Here is a 22,736-nt window from a genome sequence, read left to right on the forward strand (position 1 = left end):
AGAAAGAAAGAAAGAAAATAAAATAGGAATAACTAGTGGTACTTGCTTCATTAGATTATCAGGCATATACATTGGTTAATCCATTTAAAATATTCAGCACTATGCCTGGCATATAGTCACCACACCATACATTTCAGAGAATACTATTTTTGCAATAATTAAATCAATTCGAACATTTATTGAGTGCCTTACCTACTACATGCCAGGCACTCTTAGATAGAATATGGGCAGATATCACCTTCAAGATGTTGAAAAGAAAGTGATTGAGATGTTGTAAATGAATAATTATAATGTAACTAAGGGACTGTAAATAAATCATTATAATATACATACATATATTATAATGTATGTATATATTATAATGATTTATTTATATATACATTATATTTATTAATATACATTATAATATATCCCAAGTAGGGATCTTGGAGGAGATAGCAACTTACTTTTGTCTTCTTTTTCTTTTTCTTTTCTCTATGTTTTCTGGCAATTTACTGTTCCTGAACAATCAGGAAAAATGACTTGTGAGTTAGAACTGTATGACTAGAATTTAGGCAGGTTAAAAAAAAAAGGAGATAAAGAGGAGGTACTATGACAGGAAGAGTAACAACGATGTATGCCCTGGAGGAGAGTGTTAGGAAAACTGTAAAATGTCCGATGTGCTTGACATGAAGTGGGCGCTGGGAAGATGACGAGCAGATACCTAAAGGATGGCTGCAGAATTTAGGTTTCCTTCTTCAGGCATTAGGAGGCAGTTGAGCAGGTCTGTATTTTAGAGCAGCAGTATGGAAAACAGCCGAAGGAGGAGAGGGCCTAGAAGGGAAACCTCCAAGGAGCCTGCAAGGAATGAGGCCTGCACAGATCTTGTCCATTCACTTACATCGATTGTGCTTCTACGACTGTGCTTCTACTCTGCCCAGCACCGTTTGAAAGGGTTGGGGATGTAGAAATGAACTAGACAGGCAAGGCCCCTGCCCACATGGAGTCTGATATTCTACGGGGGAGAGACAGGCAATACAAAAACAAGTAAACAGCTACATTCTGAGGAGTACAAAGAAGAAAATAAAAACAGGGTGTCACGAAGTAGAGTAAGGTAGGCGGTAGGTGGGAAGGGCTTCTTTAGAGGGAAGGTCTTTCTGAGGAGAAAATGGAAATGCAGAGGAAAGAGTCAGGGGTCAGTGATCAAAGAACCTGAGAAACCCTTGAAATTGTGTTCAACATGTGGTATATAAGTGCATTTTTATGGGGAGATTCTCAAAGGGGTATGGCCGTGATCTCATCCCCGCCATATGATATTTAGTATTCATTTGCTGTACTTACATATAGAATTAATTTTGTTTTGAATTTTTCTGTGTATCAAAAGGTGGGGGAGATAGCTATGTAGATATATCTAACTAGATATACAGATATTCTTCCCCCACCCCTCCACTTACTTCATGGAGCTGTAATAAGAGATACGCACTTAGGGGTACAAAATTGGGCTCTGTGATTTAAATGTATCCTCTACATGAAAAAAGAAAAAAAATTATCTTTTGTTCTTCCTATTGAAAGGCGGACGACGGACCTGAAACTGACTGGATGGGCTTGGTGTCAACAAGGATGCCTCTTCTTCTATGTTAATTAATATATTGCATAAGCATAGACGTAACTTTTACATTTTAGCGTAGTCTGGAGGAGTACGTACGGGGCGGTGCCCCTGGCTTGATGGGAGTTGAGGCGGGTGGGCCAGGCCCCGGGTCCCGGAGGCCCACTGGCCGTCTTGCAGAGAGTTCAGCCTGGAAAGGCCCAGGGAAGGGCCCGCAGGCCTCCGGAAAGGCCCGGGGAGGGTCAAGGAAGCCCGAGGAGGCCCAGGAAGGCCCCAGAAGGTCCAGGACGCCGAGTGGAAAGTCCGAGAAGGCCCGGGAGGCTCAGGCTTTCCCGCGAGGCCCGGGGCGGCCTCCCCAGGCCAGGATGGCCGAGTGGGCTGCGCAGCCCCAGAGGGGGCCGTGCGGGGCGCAGGGACGGGGCCTGAGGCGTGTTGTCCTCCCTGGGCGGCGACGTGCGTCCCGCGGGCTCGGCGGCCGGGTGACCCCCGAGAGGCTCTGCGCCTGGGCGGCCGCCGGCGACCCCGCGGCCCGCGGATACCGGTGGACCTGGTGGAACGCGAGGCCTCCCGGGACGCCCCCGCTCTCTGGTAGTTGCTGGGAGACCCGGCCGGTGGGGGAGCCCGCGGAGCCGCAGCCCCGGCCCCGGCAGGTCTCTCTGGGCCCCGCCTGGGCCCTGGGCCCGACTCCCACCCCTGCGCCGGCCCGCGGGCTTCGCAGTCCCTACCCCGCCGACCCGGCTGCGCTGGAGGCCGCCCGCCGCCCTCTCTGTCCCCCGCTGCAGGAAGGCCGAGGCAGAGGGGGCGCCCTCCAAGCCGTCAGCCACGCACGCGGAGGCGCTGGGGCCTCGGGGCGGCGCACTAGGAGAGAACGCCGGGGAGGACACTTCGGCCTTCGGCGAGGTGGGGTAAGAGCCCCGGCACCGGGGAATCCCGCAGCCCCCTCCTGCTACCCCTGGAACTGGGCTCCCCACCCAGTCCGGCCACAGCTCAGGAGGAAACGGCGATTCCTCTTCCCGGGGGCCTCGCAGCTCCCTGAGACACGCGCCTTCACGCACTCCAGCCCCTAAAGCTCCAGTCCCCCAGCTCGCAGTACCCAAGGCGTCCTTTGTCCCCAGGGCCGTCCCTCAGGTGCCTTTTCCAGGAACTGGATGCCCTCCTCCTTGACACACACCCAGTGGCCCCAGGCAGCGCCAGCTGCTCAGCAACGCCTTCCTCCTGCATTCAAACCCAGTGTCTGGCACGCACGCAGCCGGTGGACCCATACCGGTGTTGGCTGAAAACCTACCTAAACTAAATCTTCCATTTCTTCCTACACTTTTCTGTAGGAGACAATCAATTGTAAACCATTAGCAGATAGACCGATTAGTGCGGTGGCTTTAATTTGTGAGTCTTGGCCAGACGCAGTGGTTCACGCCTGTAATCCCAGCACTTTGGGAGGCTGAGGTGGGTGTATCACGAGGTCAGGAGTTCAAGACCAGCCTGGCCAACATGGTCGATTGAACCCAGGAGGCAGAGGTTGCAGTGAGACGAGATCACGCCACTGCACTCCAGCCTGGGCAACAAAGCGAGACTCTGCCTCAAAAAAAAAAAAAAAAAAAAAAAAGTTATTCTTTCCAGATAGCCGTACCTTAATCCAGTGACTGTTTTGCTTGTTACCTTAGAGTTCTCTAATTCTTTTACCTTAAAGAGCAGTGGGTTAAAACGTTTTAGGTACCTTGACTGGTTGGTATGGAAAATATTGTTTGGTCAAGGGGGCGATTTGGTGTCTCCGAAATATGCACGAGGTGCTTGCCTGGCCTAGTTGTAAGGGCTCAATCCTGCTTTCAAATGGAGCAATTGTTTTGAATGATTAAAAGGAGACTTTGTGCCCCTGTTTTCTAAGTTCTGGATAATTCACCATGGTTTGTTCCAATTTGTATTTCATCTTCTTAGCTGGTATTTACTTTCTCACCTCTGATCTCGATTTCCTAATCTTCTGTTCTGAGATCTGCTAGTTTGCTGTTGTCTGTGCTCCCTTTGAGTCAGGCTTACCCCTTGTTTCTGGTTGGTTTCGTACTGTCACCCTCACCCTGCTCGCCTAGCCCCTCTCTTCTGCTTTCTAAGCATTCTCTTACCTCCTTTAGATGGGAAATCAAAACTCACACTTTTTCTTTTTTATAAATGTTGACCCTTACTCATAAATGTGCCTGTCCCACAATCTGTATAGGATTTTAAGGAAACAGAGCTACAACAAAATGGGGAGAAGAAATGAGAACTGTGCTAACAGCCTACGTGTGTCAAACATCTCTCAGGAGGTATGGCAGACGCTGTTGAACTTGAGTGGGCAGCGGCTCCTGTTGCTAAGACAACTCCCTTGGAGTTTTCTTGCAGTGATGCCCTTGCTGCTTTTCCATCGTGGGCAGTTTATCCTGTGTTTTCCTTTTGGCACGTTTGGAACAGCAAATGGAAATTTTCTATTTCTTTTAACAAAGGAAAAATTAGCCAGCTCTTCTCCAAATGCCAAACATTTCAAGTTGCAATTTGGCTTCATTAAAGGTGCTACCTTGTTATCCACCAGGCAGTGCTCACTTCCTTTGTTTTCACACACACGCCCTTTGAGAAAAATATTGGTAAGGCAGGTGGGATATCACAAAGCATGATCAAGTCCCAACTCTTAAGAAATTTGCACACTGTCAGACTTCATGTTTAGTTAATGAACCTTCTTTACCAGTTGATCAATTTGGTTATGTTAATTTTTTTGTTTTGTTTTGTTTTTGTTTGTTTGTTTTGGAGACAAGACCGTCTTCCCCTGTCTCCCAGGCTGCAGTGCTATGGCACAATCTCGACTCACTGCAGCCTCCATCTTCCAGATTCAAGCGATTCTCCTGCCTTGGCCTCCCGAGTAGCTGGGACTACACGCATGCGCCACCACGCCCGGCTAGTTTTTGTATTTTCAGTAGACACATGTTGGCCAGGCTGGTCTCGAACTCCTGACCTCAAGTGATCCACCCGCCTTGGCTGCCCAAAGTGCTGGGATTACAGGTGTGAGCTACGCATGCCTGGCCTGGTTACATTCGTTTTATTTTATAATTGCAACAACACAGTTTCATCAACTGAGGATGTTTCTTTCACATGTTCATTTCATACAAGAGTACCAGGATGTATATAGCTGAAAAAAGCTTAAAAATCCACCAGATACCGTAAAAAGGTTTGAAGGGGCACATCTCACACATGAACATAAAAACCCAGTCATCATGCTGTGAACTACAAAAGGATCTTTTAAATACAAATAACTGGGACTCACCCTCATGTTTTTTTTTTTTTCTTTTTTTGGAGACAGAGTCTCACTCTGTCACCCAGGCTAGAGTGCAGTGACACTATTGCAGCCACTGCAACTTCTGCCTCTCGGGTTCAAGCGATTCTCCCCTCAGCCTCCCGAGTAGCTGGGATTACAGGCGCCTGCCACCACGCCCAGCTAATTTTTGTATTTTTAGTAGAGATGGGGTTTCACCAGGTTGGCCAAGCTGGTCTAGAATTCCTGACTTGAGGTGATCTGCCCGCCTTGGCCTCCCAAAATGCTGGGATTACGTGCTTGAGCTACCGCGCCCGGCCCTCACTGTCATTCTTTAAAATCAGGATTTTTTTTTCTCAACAATTATTTTTAAAAACCTCCCCAGGTGATGATTCTCATGTAGAGATTAGCCCTTGTACATATCATGTCAGAGAGCAGAGTATTAGTTGTATTATATTTTTCATAAATCTGTAGAGAAAGCTAATCTGCAGCCTCCCTTCCAATGTTCAACTACCCTTCCTATCAGGAGATATCTCTTTGTGGATAAATTAAATCCTCAGGCTGTTTTGAAGCTTATTTCTCTCTGTTCCTCCTTAATGAAGAGATTGTATCTAATAATACCTAACATTTCATTTGCTTAGAGTTTAATTTACAATGCTTTTTTGAGACAGAAAACAATTGGGTTCATTCCTAAAAAGTTACTTTCTGATAAACGAATCACCTCTTCACTTTCTGTTTTCCAGAATGAATCGTTACAGTCTTCTCCACACCTCCCACATTTTCCCCCGTAGTGCTCTGCACAATGTCTGGAACATAAATACTCAGTTGTTATTAGTACATTTCCCCTTTTGATTTTTGGCTTTCTTCTGAATATTTCCTAAGTGTTTCTCCACACCTGGAAGCCAGAATGAGTAGTGGGCTGGTTAGTGCGGAATATAATGTGAGGGTTAGAGACTTCCTGTGGTTGATGGAAAGATTTTTATATGCTTTCATTTTTAAAATTTTATTTATTTATTTATTTATTTGTTTGTTTGTTTGTTTATTTATTTATTTATTTATTTAGAGACAGAGTCTCACTCTGTGGCCCAGGCTGGAGGGCAGTGGTGTGATCTCAGCTCACTGCAACCTCTACCTCCTGGGTTCAAGCGATTCTCCTGCCTCAGCCTCCCAAATAGCTGAGATTACAGGTGTGTGCCACCACCCCCGGCTGATTTTTGTATTTTTATTGGAGACAGGGTTTCACCATGTTGGCCAGGCTGGTCTCGAACTCCAGACCTCAGGTGATCCTGACCTGCCCCAGCCTCCCAAAGTGCTGGGATTACAGGCATGAGCCACCAGACCCAGCTTTTTATAGGCTTTTAGATCTGATACTCAGATATAGAAAGTTTGATTAATGCACGATTGTGTTCCAGAGACACACTGAACAGGACATTTTATTCCATTTTAAAAATCAATTTTGAAAACCTGTGTGTTATTATTTTTAACAAAATGTGAATGAAACCACAAATTATTGTAAAAGCCTTTCTAATTCCTCAACAATAGGTGTTATCAAGCTGATAAGGGCTTGGTTAAGAGAAAATTGCTTTCTCCTCAAAGATGCTGAGAAGTTCTTTATAATGAGGGGTGAGAGTCATGAAGCTTTGTGCCTTTTGTCATACTTTACCCAAAGAACGTGTGAAATTATTGAGGTTTTTATGTTTTCTTAATGTTAAGTTTATCCTAAAACAAATATTGTTTTAGAACTTATCTCACTGGAGTTTGGATTCAGAAGTACCTGTTCCTGAAAATAAAAACCTCCCAGCTGGAAGGGATAGAGCAGCAGGTGGTAAGAAATCGTAGCTGTGTCTACGTATACTGAAAGAATCACTCATATGAAAAGGGGGTTTGTTTTGAATATAATCAGTTTTACGTAAGTATTAATTGTCATTTTTTATACACATTTCAGGCAAAATTAACAAGGTAAGGATAAACGTTTGGTTTTAAAGTATTCATAAAACATACTATTTTAAAATTATAAGTATGTTCTTTAAAAAATTTTCCTTCCTGAAAGTTAAACTTTAAATTTCATTTCTGTAGAGTTCTTCACACAAGTCAAAGTCAAATGTTTTACAGAGTTTCAAATTGGTTATTACATTAATATTTTGTCATATTAAGTATTTTTATAACAATACTATAAATGAAACAGTACTATAAATGTATAACAATACTATAAATGAAAATTGAGTATAGTCTTTTTTAGTTATTGTCAAAAAGGAAGTAGTCCTGTCCTTTAAAATGTCTTGAAGCAGGCTGGGTGCAGTGGCTCACGTCTGTAATCCCAGCACTTTGGGAGGCTGAGGCAAGTGGATCACTTGAGGTCAGGAGTTTGAGACCAGCCTGGGCAATATGGTGAAACTCCATCTCTACCAAAAAAAAAATTAGCCGGGCATGGTGGCACATGCCTGTAGTCCCAGCTACTCGAGAGGCTGAGCTCAGCAGGAGGATTGCTTGAGCCCAGGAAATGGAGGTTTCAGTGAGCCAAGATTGTGCCCCTGTACTCCAGCCTGGGTGACAGAAGGAGACCCTGTCTCAGCAACAAAAACAAAAAGTCTTGAAGTAGTTGAAATGACCAATATCTTGTTCTGAAGTAGTGGAAAATTAATCTTTTTGTTTATCCTTTTTGATCAGAACATAAAACATTTAACTGCAAAATAAAGACAATTTTAATGATATTCAAGTCTTATTAACAGTTTAGTTGGTATTTATAATAAATAGGTTATACTAATTTTTGCTGAAATCAGTAAAAACAAAAGATTTCTTTATATATAAACAAAGTATCATTCAATTTTACCATGTATTCCTTGATGAGAACAAGAGCTATACATTGTTAGAACAAGAATAGGGAACAGAGGCCGGGCGCGGTGGCTCAAGCCTGTAATCCCAGCACTTTGGGAGGCCGAGACGGGCGGATCACGAGGTCGGGAGATAGAGACCATCCTGGCTAACCCGGTGAAACCCCGTCTCTACTAAAAAATACAAAAAACTAGCCGGGCGAGGTGGCGGCGCCTGTAGTCCCAGCTACTCGGGAGGCTGAGGCAGGAGAATGACGTAAACCCGGGAGGCGGAGCTTGCAGTGAGCCGAGATCGCACCACTGCACTCCAGTCTGGGCGACAGAGCAAGACTCCGTCTCAAAAAAAAGAAAAAAAAAAAAAAAAAAAAGAATAGGGAACAGAGATCTATTATGTTTAAAAGTCTTCTGCTGCCTTATAGAACTATTTGGAAATTCCAGTGGAGCAGCTGACGCCAGAACCTAATGTGTCGGCACATACTCAAAAAAGTACACAGGTGGGATTTGATTCATCATACCCTTAAAATATTATATTTTACAAATATATGCAGCTACTACACTATTACCCATTATTTTTCTGTCATCAGAATAGTAAACAAGGGATCTTTCAATTATGGAATTGTCCTCTTAATGAAGGAAGTACCATAGAGAAGAGGTAAGTGAATAGTTATTTCGTAACACCCTAAATTACTGAAATAAATTTAAATACACATGAGATAACTACTTGGAATACAAGGACCATGAACAACCAGAAGAAAATAGTATTCTGTGGGAATAGTGGGCAATGATAGAAATCCACCCTAAAACAGGAAGTGGCTGCAAATACCACGAGACAATTAGAATAGGTGGGAATCAAGAGTTTTACTATGGTCTGACAATGAAGATTTTAGATGGATAAAGTATGGGCTTCCTGTTGAAAGCAAAAGGAACTGTAATAGGAAAGTAGTATTGCATTCCAGGGACTATGTTAATTCCTTATATGTAGTAGTTCATTTAACTCACAACTGACCATGTAAGGAAGGTAGTTATCATCATCCCTGTTTTACAGTTGAGGACACTTGAGGCATGGTGACAAGTAACTTGCTCAGAGTCGCACAGTATTAATGAAAGGTAGAACCAGGATATGAAAGTAACCTGGCTCAGGCTCATAGACATTACAGTATGTCGCTTCTCAGACCTTACCTGAGGTATTTTTTTTTTTTTTTGAGATGGAGTTTCACTCTTGTTGCCCAGGCTGGAATGCAAAGGCGCGATCTCGGCTCATTGCAACCTCCGCCTCCTGGGTTCAAGCGATTCTCCTGCCTCAGCCTCCTGAGTAACTGGGATTTCAGGCATGGGCCACCATGCCCAGCTAATTTTGTGTTTTTAGTAGACACAGGGTTTCTCCATGTAGTCAGGCTGGTCTCGAACTCCCGACCTCAGGTGATCCACCCACCTTGGCCTCCCAAAGTTCTGGGATTACAGGTGTGAGCCACCACGCCAGGCCACTTTATTATTATTATACATTTTTAAGTTCTGGGATACATGTGCAGAACCTGCAGGTTTGTTACGTAGGTATGGTGGTTTGCTGCACCCAGCCTTACCTGAGTTTTAATTCTTTTTTTTTTCTTTTTTTTTTAGACAAAGTTTCGCTCTTGTTGCCCAGGCTGGAGTGCAATGGCATGATCTCAGCTCACTGCAACCTCCGCCTTCCAGGTTCAAGCAATTCTCTGCCTTAGCCTCCCGAGTAGCTAGGATTACAGGTGCCCACCACCACGCCTGGCTAATTTTTGTATTTTTAGTAGAGACGGGGTTTTACCACCTTGGCCAGGCTGGTCTTGAACTCCTGACCTTGTGATTCACCCACCTCGGCCTCCCAAAGTGCTGGGATTACAGGCATGAGCCACCATGCCCGGCTCCTGACTTTTAATTCTTATTTTTTGATTCTTAAACTTTACCTTGCATTAGGACTAGCTAGAAGGCTTCTTAGAAACCCAGATTACTAGTATTTGGAAATGAATGCTTATTGAGGACTGCTTTGTGGAACTTTTACATAGTGTCTTAGCTCATGGATCCTGAATTTCATGGTTCTTTTGTGTAGTTTAGCAGGAGAGTGGTTCACTGGATATCAGCCATGTCCTAGTCAGAGGATTTTACCTCTGTGAGGCCTGGGGTGAAGTTCACTTTATGTTAAAATTCAATGGGGAAATCAAGTTCTATGGCAGTTGTGGTGACTGATGACCTAAAGCAATGTTGGTGCTGATAGGGATAAAAAAAGGCTATTTTTATGAGAAAAAACCTCAGCTGGGAAAAAGTATTTCAAGATAAGCGGTCAAATGAAGTGAATTGAATTTTTTCACAGTAGCAGAGGAGTGAACAAATGGAGGCAGGAGAATGCAGTGGTTAGGACCAGGGGCATGGGAGTCCACCACGCGGAGTCACTTCCGGCTCTCCCACTTCCTAGATGTGCGACCTTAGCCACTCTACACCCCCGTTTTCCTTATCTGTTAAAGGTGGAAAATAAAAGTGCCTATCTCATGAGGTGGTGAGGACTAAACAGAACAATGTGTTTGATGGGCATTTGCTATTAATATTGGATAGGTTTAATAATGTTGCAGAAATGGAGGTTTGGTATCAATGAAAGATTTTTCTCCTCAATAAACCATAAACAAGTAAAAAGAATAAAAGTAGTATCTTAGTGTTTAACATTTTGCAAAGCACATTCATATAAATTCTCTTGCTTCTCAGACTACCTCCAACGTAGGTATTATCATTTCCATTTTGCTCACTCACTGGTAGCAAAGGGGTTCAAACCTAGGCCCTCCCCTTCCGGATTTCACACTCTTCATACTACATGTACGTGTCTATTAACACTTGTAGATTTAAAGTGATTTTCCTGTAGTTTTTCAAAGGCAAGGCAGTATACCTAGTATTAGCTACATGAGTATTTTTTCTTTTTCTTTCTCTTTTATTTTGCAACAGGGCCTCATTCTGTCACGCAGGCTGGGGTGTAGTGGTGCAGTCATGGTTTACTGCAGCCTCAACCTCTGAGGCTGAAGCGGTCTTCCCAACTCAGCCGCTGGAGGAGCAGGCACTACAGGCGCATGCCTCCATGCCCAGCTACTTTTTTGTAGAGATGAATTTTGCCATGTTGCTCAGGCTGGTCTCAGAATCCCAGGTGCAAGCAGTCTGCCTGCCTTGGCCTCCCAAAGTGTTGGGATTACAGGTGTGAGCTACTGCGCCTGGCCTCGAAAGTATTTTTCAAAACTTTTCCAGATTATTTTGTTATCTTTAATATCAACTGGCTTAAAAAGAAGCAAGAGGATATCAAGCCTATATGTCAACTAATGCATCAAATCTTTCAATCTCAGTATTTCTAGTTATCTTTAAAAAATCAAAACTAACTAGAAGCTCAGTATTCTATGGCTTTTTTTGTAGTTTTCATTTTACCATAATACCTAGAATTAGTCCTAAAATAGAAGAACATCATTACATGAAAATTACTAGGGACTATATCTGGGATAATTTTTGATAGACATTGTTTGCTTCCTTTGTTGTTACAGTAATTTTTAAAAACCACAGTGGCTAACATAGAAGGCTTTTTAAAGTAACCTAATTACATTCTTTGAGTTTCCTTTTATCTAAGTCTGGATCAATAAACATTTCATTTTAATTTCAGTTTGAGTTAGATATTCTCATTTTCAAACCTAAGAATCGCATGTACGCTATCGGCAAACATACAGTTATACACCTTTAACCTATTGTCTATCCACAGCCACAGTTAGCCATTTTAGGTATCATAATCTAGTCACCTGTGCTTGCACAAAGGGATGCCCAGTTAATATTTTAATCTATATTTTTAAAAATTTATGTAGTTGTATATTAGAGCATTTTTGGAAACTAACATATTTCTGTTACAGGTAGCTAGATTCACATATGCCATTGGGAACTACACATTAACCAGCCTTTGATAAAGGGTACTTAACCTTAACACATTTTCACAGCATTTTAATTCTAGTCAATAAACCATTCATTGAATTATTTTTTAAAGGGAATTCAAAAAATCTTCAGTGGAAACTTGCTTTAATGTAACCACTAATCCTATCAGGGTCTTCACTCTGAGCCACCCATTCACAAGCACTTCAGCTGATGAGCAGGTTGGTCCTTACCCTGGACTGCCGGTGCCACTAGGTCTCTGCTGGCCCCATGCTGATGGAGACTTTTTCAAGAACAGAAATGAGATTCAGTTTAGTTCATATTCAACTATAGAAAACAACGATGGTGAAACGTTACCTGCTCCAAATTGGAATTTGAAACACGGAAGCAGCAGTGTGGAAGAAAATTTAACAGATGGAAGTGACTTATCAGAAAATGAGAAAGCAAATGATACTTTACTTAGCTCTTTTAAAAAGGTGGACCTGAACCTGAAGCCAGAAACAATAAAAAATGTTGAGGAACCTTTCACTGAGGAGCCAAATGAAGTATTTCCATATCCTGATTTTCTCCCTCCTGCTTTCAGTACTCTAGACTTGCACAATTTAGCCCTCTCCAAATCTGACAATTGGAAAGCGACAGTGGAACCTGCAGAAAGCTCTATTGAACACTTGATAACTCGTTTACTGGAACTAGAACGATTACAACATATGACTATTCAAAAAGAGAGGCCAAGACTACCAACGACTTTCTGTACTCCAGCAGTTACTGAACGACCCTCTTCCTCCAAAGCTACACCAAAAGCGAGACAGCCAAAACTTTGTGACTCTTTGAGTCTTCAGATACCTTGTGTAGATAAAAGTCAAGAAAAAAGTAAAAACAACTCTGGTTCTTGCAAACTTGAGCAAAATACTTTAAAATGGAATTGGAGCAATGCTGGCAAATATAAATGGAATACTAGACCACCGTCTCTAAAAAGTTCTTCCACCACAAAACAATTGATTGAAACTTATGATAAGAATCCCAAAAGTTCTATTTTAAATCCATGCCAAGAACTTTCATCCAAGCCTACTACTGGCCAAACAACTCAATCACTGGTTAAAATGGTCTCCACAAGATGTCTGCCATCGAGGTCTCCAATGCCAGTTTCACCTATACCTCTGTCTTTTCCCGAAAATCAGAAGGAAGAAATTAAGGCACCAAAGAGAAACTTTGGGACCAAAAAGAAACTTTACCGACAAAATACAGTGTTGAATAGACCGTTCTCTATTCAGAAGCTAAACTGTTTGTCACCTTCCCTTATTGCTAAGGATAAGTGCTGCTCACCCATTGAACAAAAATAACTCTTTTCTTTCACACATCTCAATATGAACAGATCTATTCTAAGAAGCCCAACTAAGATATGGTTAATTATTCCAAGACACAGGTACTATTAACAATCCCCCCAAATTACCAAACGGTTGCTTGATGTGATATGGAGTGGAACTTGTGAAAAGCACTGCTGAGATGTCTATATAGAAACCCACAGGCTTCTATACTGACATATTTGACAATCTTTTGCATGTTGTGTTTCAAATAAATGGCTCACTTCGTAGACTATTCTATTCAAAAGGCTATTCTTTTTTCAGTGATTGTTTTCCAGTACCATTCCATCAATAAATGGTATAATTGACTTATTGCAGCTATAGTTCTTGTTATGTAGTCATGAGTTGATTTTTTAAAAGGTCTTTCTCACTCTGGTGTCATTTTTTTTTTCTTTTTTCCTGTGCCCTCATCTCCCCAGATCTATCATTTTGACCTATCCTTGGGGCATTTACTTAGCCCTTAAAAGCTAAAGTTGTTGTTCTATTAATGTACAAGATCCTCTAGATCCCCCTAGCTCCTCCCAAATCCTTAGAAATTTTCTATGTCCCCGGCCTTTCTTTGTCATATACATGAAAGATTGTTCTCTTTGGGGCCGAACTACAGGTTTAGGCATGAAATAACCCTCTTCCACTCAGACCCAGTACTTTTTAAATGTTGAAGGAAAAAGTGGATAAGATCACTGTCCACAGGGAGCCAAAATGTCATGTTACTAGAATTTTTTCCAGGCTCTGCACTGCTGGAAGTCTTAAGGCTGGTTGGTTGAAATTCATTCAGCCAACACATAACTCATTAACTAGTGAACAAGGAAAACTATATGACTGACAAACTTACTGCTCCTAAGAATCAAGGAAACAAAATAGAGTCCTAGCTTCTATTGCAGGCCCTCTGAAACACAGTCTTTGGAAGTGGGACCCATGGACACACATTATAAACAAACATTCCAGGTGATTTTAATGCAGGTGGTTCTTGGATCATACTTTGAAAGATGTGATGAAAGGATTGATGTAACATACATAAATCAGGGGTTCAGATATATGGGGATATACTGTGTTTGGGTTTTAAGTGGATGGTTGGTGAATTCAAATTAATTTTTCTGAAACTTTAAAATAAATACACTAAAACTTCAACCATTACCCAAAGGTACCAAATGAAAAGTAAAAGGCAGCTGGGCACAGTGGCTCACACCTGTAATCCCAGCACTTTGGGAGGCTGAGGTGGGTGGATCATGAGGTCAGGAGTTCAAGACCAGCCTGGCCAAGATGGTGAAACCTTGTCTCTACTAAAAATACAAAAATTAGCCAGGCATGGTGGCAGGTGCCTGTAATCCCAGCCACTTGGGAGGCTCAGATGGAGAATTGCTTAAACCTGGGAGGTGGAGGTTGCAGTGAGCTGACATCGCCCACAGCCTGGGCGACAGAACAAGACTCTGTATAAGAAAAAAAGAAAAAGAAAAAAAGAAAAAAAAAAGGCCTCTCCCCCCATAACCCCACAAACAAAGACAGCCACTAAATCTTTGGGTATCATCCCTCCAAATGAGATGGACTATTTGAGTTAGGGATGAGTGAATTAATGGATAATTCAAATAAATGCTGAAGAGAACAACTGTAGCTTTTCCAGCTTTAGTAGCTTAAGGCTTAAAGTTTTCTTAGAGGCAGGGGTCACAGAGAGCATGCTTAGTTTTTAGTTTAATTTCAAAGAATTTTCTAGAATCAAATAGCACAGCAATAGAAAACAAACATAATTGCATAATGAAATTTCACCTGTATGTATCCCACACAATTCAGTCTCATTAATCCAAAGTGGTATAATATCCCTCTCATAAAAGTATATGCCGAAGTGGACTTACATTTTCACTAAATTCCAACTCTCAATGACCCGTTTCCCACAAACCATCTTTAATTCTTACAATTCCTTCTAACTTGTGTACTGAACCTTTTCGACAAGCCGGCTGCATCCATTCTCATGTCTACTTTCCTTAGCTACCTGGATTCTTCCCCTCACCCCGAGGGTCATGACATAATTTTTATTTGTAAAACCTTCAGAAAGGACATGCCTGTTTTGCTCGCCCCTGTATCCGGGCAGGTAGTACTTGACTACCAATTGTCATGCATGACATAATGGTTACAAGCACTAGCTCTGTCGCCAGGCTAAAATCAAACCGACTCTTGCCACTGAACACCTCCAACACCTTCAGCAGTTTCCTCAACCTCTCTTGCTTCATTTTTCTGCTGTGTAAAGTGGGTAGACTGTCTTTATCTCATGTAATCATGTGAGGGTTACATGACTAGCAGCAAAAGTACATGGCATATATAAGTACTCACAAAATGATTAGGGAAGAATGACACAGGAGGGCAGACCATCTTGAGAATGGAGGTCCTTAGCATTAGTTAGGTGCAGGAACAATAATTCCTATCAATGTCCTGTTTCTTGCAAGGCATGTGCCAAGGACAGGGAAATGGCATGGTGCAACAGACACAAACCCTTCCAGTGAGACTAGGAGTGGGAATGGGCATGGGAGATGGGACTGGAACCAGAAGTGAAAGTTTTATAGGGATTAGAGATGTGTCATCTCCTTTATTCTGTAGACTGACGGGGAAAAATACCTGGTTCAAACAGGTGAAGTTGGACCCACTTGTCCACGTATGTAGTGGACAAAACTGGAGACATGAATACAAAATATATGGCTATTTTTCATTCTTGGTGGAAGTCAACGTCCACTATTATCTTCGAAGAAGAAAACATTTGGCAGTTTATAACACACATGTAAATTCTGTTCAGGAAAACTTAGACTTGGTTTGCTCGTAAATTCCCACGTTTAGGCCGGGTGCGGTGGCTCAAGCCTGTAATCCCAGCACTTTGGGAGGCCGAGACGGGCGGATCACGAGGTCAGGAGATCGAGACCATCCTGGCTAACACGGTGAAACCGTCTCTACTAAAAAATACAAAAAACTAGCCGGGCGAGGTGGCGGGTGCCTGTAGTCCCAGCTACTCAGGAGGCTGAGGCAGGAGAATGGTGTAAACCCGGGAGGCGGAGCTTGCAGTGAGCTGAGATGCGGCCACTGCACTCCAGCCTGGGCCACAGAGAGAGACTCCGTCTCAAAAAAAAAAAAAAAAAAAAAAAAAAATCCTACTTTTAGCTCTCCAGTCATTGATGGTTCTCAGGTCACAGGATCTTCATGAGGTTGAATCTTTCTAATTAGATAAAGTATGTGTGGCCGAGTGTGGTGGCTCACGCCTGTAATCACAGCACTTTGGGAGGCTGAGGTGGGTGGATCACCTGAGGTCAGGAGTTCAAGACCAGCCTGGCCAACATGGTGAAATCCTGTCTCTACTAAAAATACAAAAATTAACGGGGTGTGGTGGCAGGCACCTGTAATCCCAGCTATTTGGGAGGCTGAGGCAGGACAATCACTTGAAGCCAGGAGGCGGAGGTTGCAGTGAGCCGAGATCGTGCCACTGTAGTCCAGCCTGGGCAAGAGTCCATCTCAAAAAAAGAAAAAAAAAAAAAAAAGTATGTGTGAAAGGTCCTCAACCAATACATCCTGCGTACTATTTTCCCTAAAATGTATCAGATACGATAACCTCATAGCCACTTTGGATGGTTATGCAGTCCAAGAAAATTGTAACTGGGGCCTTTACATGAAGACTATCCAGAGCCAGTGTCATCTGACCATTTCTTAGCCCGGATTCAACCAGACTAGCTTCTACCTGCCACTGTGATGGTTAGCTCCAACAGGGTCGGGGGGTGAGTGCATTCTACAAGGTCATTCTGATTGCCTTTCTCCAATCCTGCTTTGCATGCACTAAGATTCACAAACTACACTGTCTTATTTTACTCACTATTTTGAAAAGCTGAAAACAGTTCCTTAAAAGAAGAAAATAAAGAGTAGGTAGACTTGAGGATAAGAGCCCAAGATTTGTCAAGCTATCATATGGGCAATGAACTAATTTATGTTTATCGTTATATAAAAGGGAGTTGGCTCATTTATCTGTTTCCATTACTAGGAAAATCAAAGCAGAAATGTATGTAACAGGAACATGAATATAATACACCCTGTGGGGTACACTGCACCTAATGCTCTGAAAATGTTTTAATGTTTGTGAGGAAAATCTGAACTCAAGCAAAGAAAAAAACCAGGAGACAACATGATAATAAGAGGTATATTTTATTCAGTTTCCCAGTAAGTCAATTAGAAACATGCGCTGCTAAAATGCAAGTTACAATTCAAATGGTACCACAAATAATTAGAATATACATTGAGCATTTTCAGAAATCAGCTTCCATATCTTGATCACTAAATGGAAAGGTTCTTCAGAACAGTCCCTTCCCCTATATACAGAAGGAGAAGAAAAATTAAGGATGCCATAATGACATCTATCAGAATAACTGGAAAACATTTTAATTTAGCATACATTATTGACATGTAAAAAACACAAATGAATTTGTCATGAACATTTCTATAAGGAAGACATTCCATTAGGAGGAAATGATAAAATTCATGTTGAATATATGCTGGAAATAGGATACTATTAAGAAAGAAACACATTTATGAAGCCCAATTGGAAAAGATGTCAATTATAACTAAAGGAGGAAAATTACATTTGGATATATGGCTGCTTTCCTATCTTCAACATTCAAAAGGGCCATTTCTTAACTACTTTGCCTAAATTTTATCATGTGTGATTCCTTTGATTCATCTCAGAGATTTTATTTCTATCCATATAGCTAGAGTTCTGCTTACAAATGATAAAATACAGGTAAAGCATAAAAGGAATGCAAATATGGAACAAAACTGAGAACATTACATTTCACTTCCTCTACCACATACCATAAAACATTACATAAATATTTCATATTGAAAAAAAGTCCTGAGTACTTATTTTTTTTAGGAATAAAGTGGTACTTAATAATGGCAAAACATTTCTATTATTTTAAAACAAAATTTTGAGAGAGTGAAATGAGATAGCTATTGGGGAATGAAGAAAACAGGATGCATTAATACCGATTTAAGGGTGAATATAAGATGCTCCCCCTGCTCAAAACCTCGAAATTCCAACCTCATTTCTGATGACCTTCAAGAATAAAGTCTATCCACAGTGTAAAAAATGTCTGTGCTTTCTAGATCTCAACTATTCTCCCAACCCTAGAAAAAAATGTAACATCTTTGAATAGTAGTCCATACCTAAGACTTTTATGAGTCCTCAAGTCTGACAATCACTTGATACCATTTTTGCCATAAAGTATACTATGGCAAAAACTTTACGGCAGACAGCATTTGAAAACTATGCCATAAAGTATAATAAAAGCAAAAACTTCATGGCAGATAGCATCTGAAAACTATACAGCTACTCTAAAAGATGAATGCAAATTTATTAAGGAGCATTCACTAAAGAAATTCAATCTAGTAGGTCTTTCAGAGTTCCAAATTGCACCTCAGCCAAATTACAGAGTGTAAGAAAATCATGTATACGTACATAAGACAGTTTATAGGGTTCCTTTCAAATAGGTAGTCTAGATATACTACATCGGGGCATAAAAAACCCACAGTATCATCTTCATTTCCCTTAAAAAATAAATAAATAAAACCAATGGCTCTGAATATTTTGTCTACTTTAAGACTGGAACACTGGTTAATAACGAGGTTCCTAAAGGGTAAGTTGGGGAATAGATACTAAAGGAGTTGAACAGTATTCTTAATATTCCAGTTTCTATTCTTTTGCATCTGCCTAAAGCTGAAGACTACTTTTAGATATATGCTATTCTGGTGGTTGCTGTTTTTCTAAGATCCTTAGGATCCAATTTTGACAACCATGTGTTAATGTGGAATCTCAGCATCCAACAGCCTTTTATATTACTAAAGGTGACCACTATTTTTATTTTAGGGAAGAAGAAACTGGGGGAGGGGGAGAGGCAGGAAGTATGATAAAACAAGCACTTTACAGATGAACACCACAATAGCACTACTATTCTAAATACCAAACACCAATAAAACCCAAATCATAATGCTGAAAACTAAAAAATTAGACAAAAACTAAATGAAGGATTGTTTTTTAATAAATCTTTTATAGGACAGAAACCTTAGCTCATGTCTTCTGGTTGTCATCATCTTCCACTGAGCTGCACCTAAAACACAAAGAACAAGTAACAAGCAACTTCGTTTTTAAAGAACAGGTAATAGTTTTGAAGGTATAAGATGAACTGTTTCTAGTGGAACTTACTTAAAAAATTATATAAAATGAAGCCATAAACATCACCAGAAGCATCAAATTGTCAACTACTTTGGGTGAAAATAACTACAAAAGACTTGAATATGCAGCATATTATCACCAAAATAAATAATGGTGGGAAAATCACTACCCGTTTCATTAAGGTAGAATAGCTGCACCTGTGACGCCTTATTTAAAAGGCTTCACTCTACCTGAAGATGAAAATCACCTTGCATTTATTTTAGTAAGTCTAAACCGTGAAGAGACGGGGTGTAGGTTCAGAGGTGGCTTATTATATCATCTATCACCTTCCTGGCTGTAGTTCATTTCATGTCTTTAAATGGAGCAAAACCCACCAGAAGAATGCTGCTATTCTGATTTTCCATTCTTGAATGCACCAAAATGTGCATGCTTGTTGTAATTAGGTGCCTGGGTGAATAAAAAAATCCCATTTACAATTTAAAAATATTATTTATACCCCTAAAATCTGATTATTTTCCATATTCCTCAGGGAGACAAGCAATAATTTTACCCCCCAAACAGAAAGGATTACATATATTTCTGAAAAATTCTCTTCTACCATGTTAATAATACAAATTCCTTTGTGTTGCAAAACCAAGTTGATTTACACGATTTTGTCTTAAATTGTTGCTAAATGTTTATCTACACATGCTGTCAGAAATAACCTTGTTAAGAAGGTGAAGCTGGTGTCTCAGCAAATCAGACCCCTTGGAGAAGGCGTTGAATGGCCTGTGCCCCGTTTTCCTTTTTCTCTTTCCGCACCATCAAAAGGAAAAGTGAGAAAATAGCAGAAACATTAGTTAAATCCTGAATTATACCCCATAACCTACAGGAATAATCTCACTACACTGAAAGCTGACAATATTTGTAGGATTTTTTGAAATAATTAGGATCCTAATTATTAATAAACTGATAATTTTGGCTAGGTTTACATCTTTAACTAATAATACTTTCAATTAAAAACTTTCAGGAAAAAAACAAAAGGTTGCTTTTAATAACTATTTATGGTTTACCTGACTTACCAGCACTGAAGACAAAAACTTTTAAAAATGGCTACAAATGCCTTGTTCACAAAAGACTTTATTATCTAGTGATGCATACTGAGAACATACAGAAATCTGCATGGTCCACTTCACATGCAGTAGAACAATCTTCACTTTACAATAAGTGAGTGTCAACTGTTTTATGCAATAGACAGCACTTTAAAGTCACATTCTTAAAGAAAAGCTTCATTTACAAAAGAAATAAAAGGTAAAGAAGCAATTACCGCTTTTAAAAAGCAGCTGCTTTGTTCAAGAGTGGAAGGTTTATGCCTGTATTGAAAGACAACATGATCACAAATAATGAAAACAATGAACAAATGAAAAACACTTTTACCATAAAGCAGTACACTTTCAAAATGACATACAAATAGTTAAAAATTTCATTACGTTGTCTATCTAGCCTTTAAATATGAGGACTTTCAGAATTAGGCCTCAACATCTGTAATTAGTAAATGAAAACTACGCATTGTTTCTATGTCACTAGGAACTATATTTAACAAAATGTATATAAAGTCTATAGCAAGTTGATTTTAAAAAAGTAAAGTTAATAAGAAACAGTACACTGAAGGCGCTCTATCCATCAAGCGCGTTCTCTTCCAATTTTAAATGTGATGAACAAACAGAAATTGTAACTATGCCACAGTTGCAATGCCAAAAAATAAAACAAGATCAGTTATCACACATGCAGGGAATTCTGCCACAAAGCTAACATCCCTCATTTGTCAGTTGTTCCAATAAAATAACATCTTAAAACACCAGAGATGTTGATGGTTTAGCTTACCTTCAGTGTACTGAATGCTGCACACAACCTGCTTTAAAAGGAGACCATCCCTGCAGGCAGGCTCAAGAAGGAACAGACCCCTTTCGGCACTGACTACACCAAGGGCATGCTGCTGTGGCCTGCACACACACACCTAGGAAAACGTGAATATAAACAGCATTTATGCTGGCCATTTTATCTCAAGACCAAAATGAAGCCAAGTCTGCTAAAAACAAATCAACCACCCAATATTACTACTCATTTTATAACAGATGCTTTTGTCTTTATGTGAACTGCAACCATATACATTAGCACTGTAATTTTGTGCAGTCTTGGCAATTTAAAACAGTTCTACAGTGAAATTTCACGTAAGACACAAAACAGATTAACTAACATTTCTAAAAGAAATATCACCCTTGGTGTTAATTCAAATATATCATGCTTCCTCAAATTTGCTGGAGAAATATTTATAAGTTTATATACATTAATAAACTGCTGTGAAATTTCTTCAGTCTTTGTATTTACTCAAACCCTTGGAGTTTCTTCATCTTGTTTAAATTTTTTCCTGGATGAAGGCATGCTGTAGGGCCTGGTTGATGCTAATTCGTTTAGCTGGGTCCAACATCAGAATCTGGTCCAACAAGTCCTTTAGCTGGTGTACTTTCTTACGTTGGTCTTCAGGAAGTCTCTGGCACCCAATCAAGTCAGCCAACAGGTCCTTAGTTGGATTAATGGTGCTCATAACAGTAACTTTCTCCTAAAAATAATTTTTAAAATGCGTATCTCTAAATAAGTTACTAAGCATATATAACTTAAATCAGATTGTTTTGGGGTCAGTCTACAAAAAATATTAAAAATATACATATATAAAAAATATATATACATAGTGCATAACAACATTTTGGATGACGACAGACTGCATATGTGACAGTGGTCCCTTAAGATTGGAATACCTTATTTTTGCTCTCCTTTTTCTATGTTTAGATACACACATACACTTACCACTTATAAAAGTGCCTATAGTATTCAGTCCACCAACTTACGGTTCAGGTGTAGAAGCAAAAGGCCATACTACATACCCTAGGTGTGTGTGAGTGTATTCTGTGGTTATGCGATGCATGACTGTGTATCATCATCATCTATTCATTTAAAACTTTGCTGTGGTTTCCTCTATGCTCTACATCTTTTTAAAAGGTAACCAAAAAACTTAAATGAAAAAGTTGACGTCAACTCTCGGCCGGGCGCGGTGGCTCACACAATCCCAGCACTTTGGAAGCCCAAGGTAGGTGGATCACTTGAACCCAGGACAGGAGTTCAAGACTGCCTGGGCAACATTGCAAAACCTGTCTCTACTAAAAATACAAAAATTAGCCAGGCCTAGTGGCACACAACTGTAATCCCAGCTACTCAGGAGGCTGAGGCATGAGAATTGCTTGAACCTGGGAGGCAGAGGTTGCAGTGAGGCAAGATCGTGCCACTGCACTCCAGCCTGGATGACAAGAGAGCGAGACTCAGTCTCAAAAAAAAAAAAAAAAAAAGGTCAACTCCAAGTTAGCAATGAAAATTAACAATAAGCATTTGCTGTTTACATTGTACTTTCCCTACCCTGCAGTGGTAAGTGACAGACATGCGAATAAGTTGATACCATGAAGGGTTATTAAGTGCTCCAGCAAAGACAGGGACATATGACATAATAATGGGACAAAAATAAGGAAATCATTACTTCAATCTGGGAGTTTTCGAA

The 22,736-nt window shown here is 40.6% G+C and overlaps 3 protein-coding genes and 1 pseudogene across 11 annotated transcripts in view; 1 reads left to right on the forward strand and 3 right to left on the reverse strand.

Annotated features, from left to right (window-relative positions):
- C5H6orf201 (chromosome 5 C6orf201 homolog) overlaps positions 1–2,124 on the reverse strand; it is a 59,737-nt gene extending 57,613 nt beyond the window's left edge. Inside the window, exon 1 of the transcript XR_002733471.3 lies at positions 1,685–2,124. The gene's annotated coding sequence lies outside the window, so the exon portion shown is untranslated. The remainder of the gene's footprint in view (positions 1–1,684) is intronic.
- A 105-nt stretch (positions 2,125–2,229) lies between these two features.
- FAM217A (family with sequence similarity 217 member A) lies at positions 2,230–13,268 on the forward strand. Of its 3 annotated transcripts, XM_023221116.1 has the most exons (7): positions 2,230–2,490; positions 3,792–3,879; positions 6,597–6,681; positions 6,802–6,815; positions 8,107–8,181; positions 8,272–8,339; positions 11,715–13,268. In XM_023221116.1, exons 2-7 carry the CDS (start codon positions 3,820–3,822, stop codon positions 12,937–12,939), a joined length of 1,527 nt encoding a protein of 508 aa, XP_023076884.1. In that variant the 5' UTR covers positions 2,230–2,490; positions 3,792–3,819; the 3' UTR covers positions 12,940–13,268. The 3 variants fall into 3 exon arrangements, with proteins under 3 accessions (XP_023076884.1, XP_023076883.1, XP_023076885.1); XM_023221115.1 differs by lacking the exon at positions 2,230–2,490 and having other exon boundaries at positions 3,462–3,879; XM_023221117.2 differs by lacking the exon at positions 2,230–2,490 and having other exon boundaries at positions 3,462–3,879; positions 11,772–13,123.
- LOC111548640 lies at positions 4,750–4,840 on the reverse strand (annotated as a pseudogene).
- Positions 13,269–17,108: 3,840 nt separating the features above from the next.
- The window catches only part of PRPF4B (pre-mRNA processing factor 4B), a 43,108-nt gene continuing 37,480 nt past the window's right edge, over positions 17,109–22,736 (reverse strand). For 2 of the 7 annotated variants that reach the window (XM_023221098.2, XM_023221114.2), the window contains one exon: positions 17,109–21,749. In XM_023221098.2, coding sequence (XP_023076866.1) covers positions 21,546–21,749 — 204 coding nt within the window. In that variant the 3' untranslated portion in view covers positions 17,109–21,545. The remainder of the gene's footprint in view (positions 21,750–22,736) is intronic. The other 5 variants (XR_004228971.1, XR_004228974.1, XR_004228973.1 and 2 more) reach the window with 5 other exon arrangements.

This window comes from Piliocolobus tephrosceles, chromosome 5, assembly GCF_002776525.5.
Source record: "Piliocolobus tephrosceles isolate RC106 chromosome 5, ASM277652v3, whole genome shotgun sequence".
In the NCBI taxonomy this organism is placed as follows: Eukaryota; Metazoa; Chordata; class Mammalia; order Primates; family Cercopithecidae; genus Piliocolobus; species Piliocolobus tephrosceles.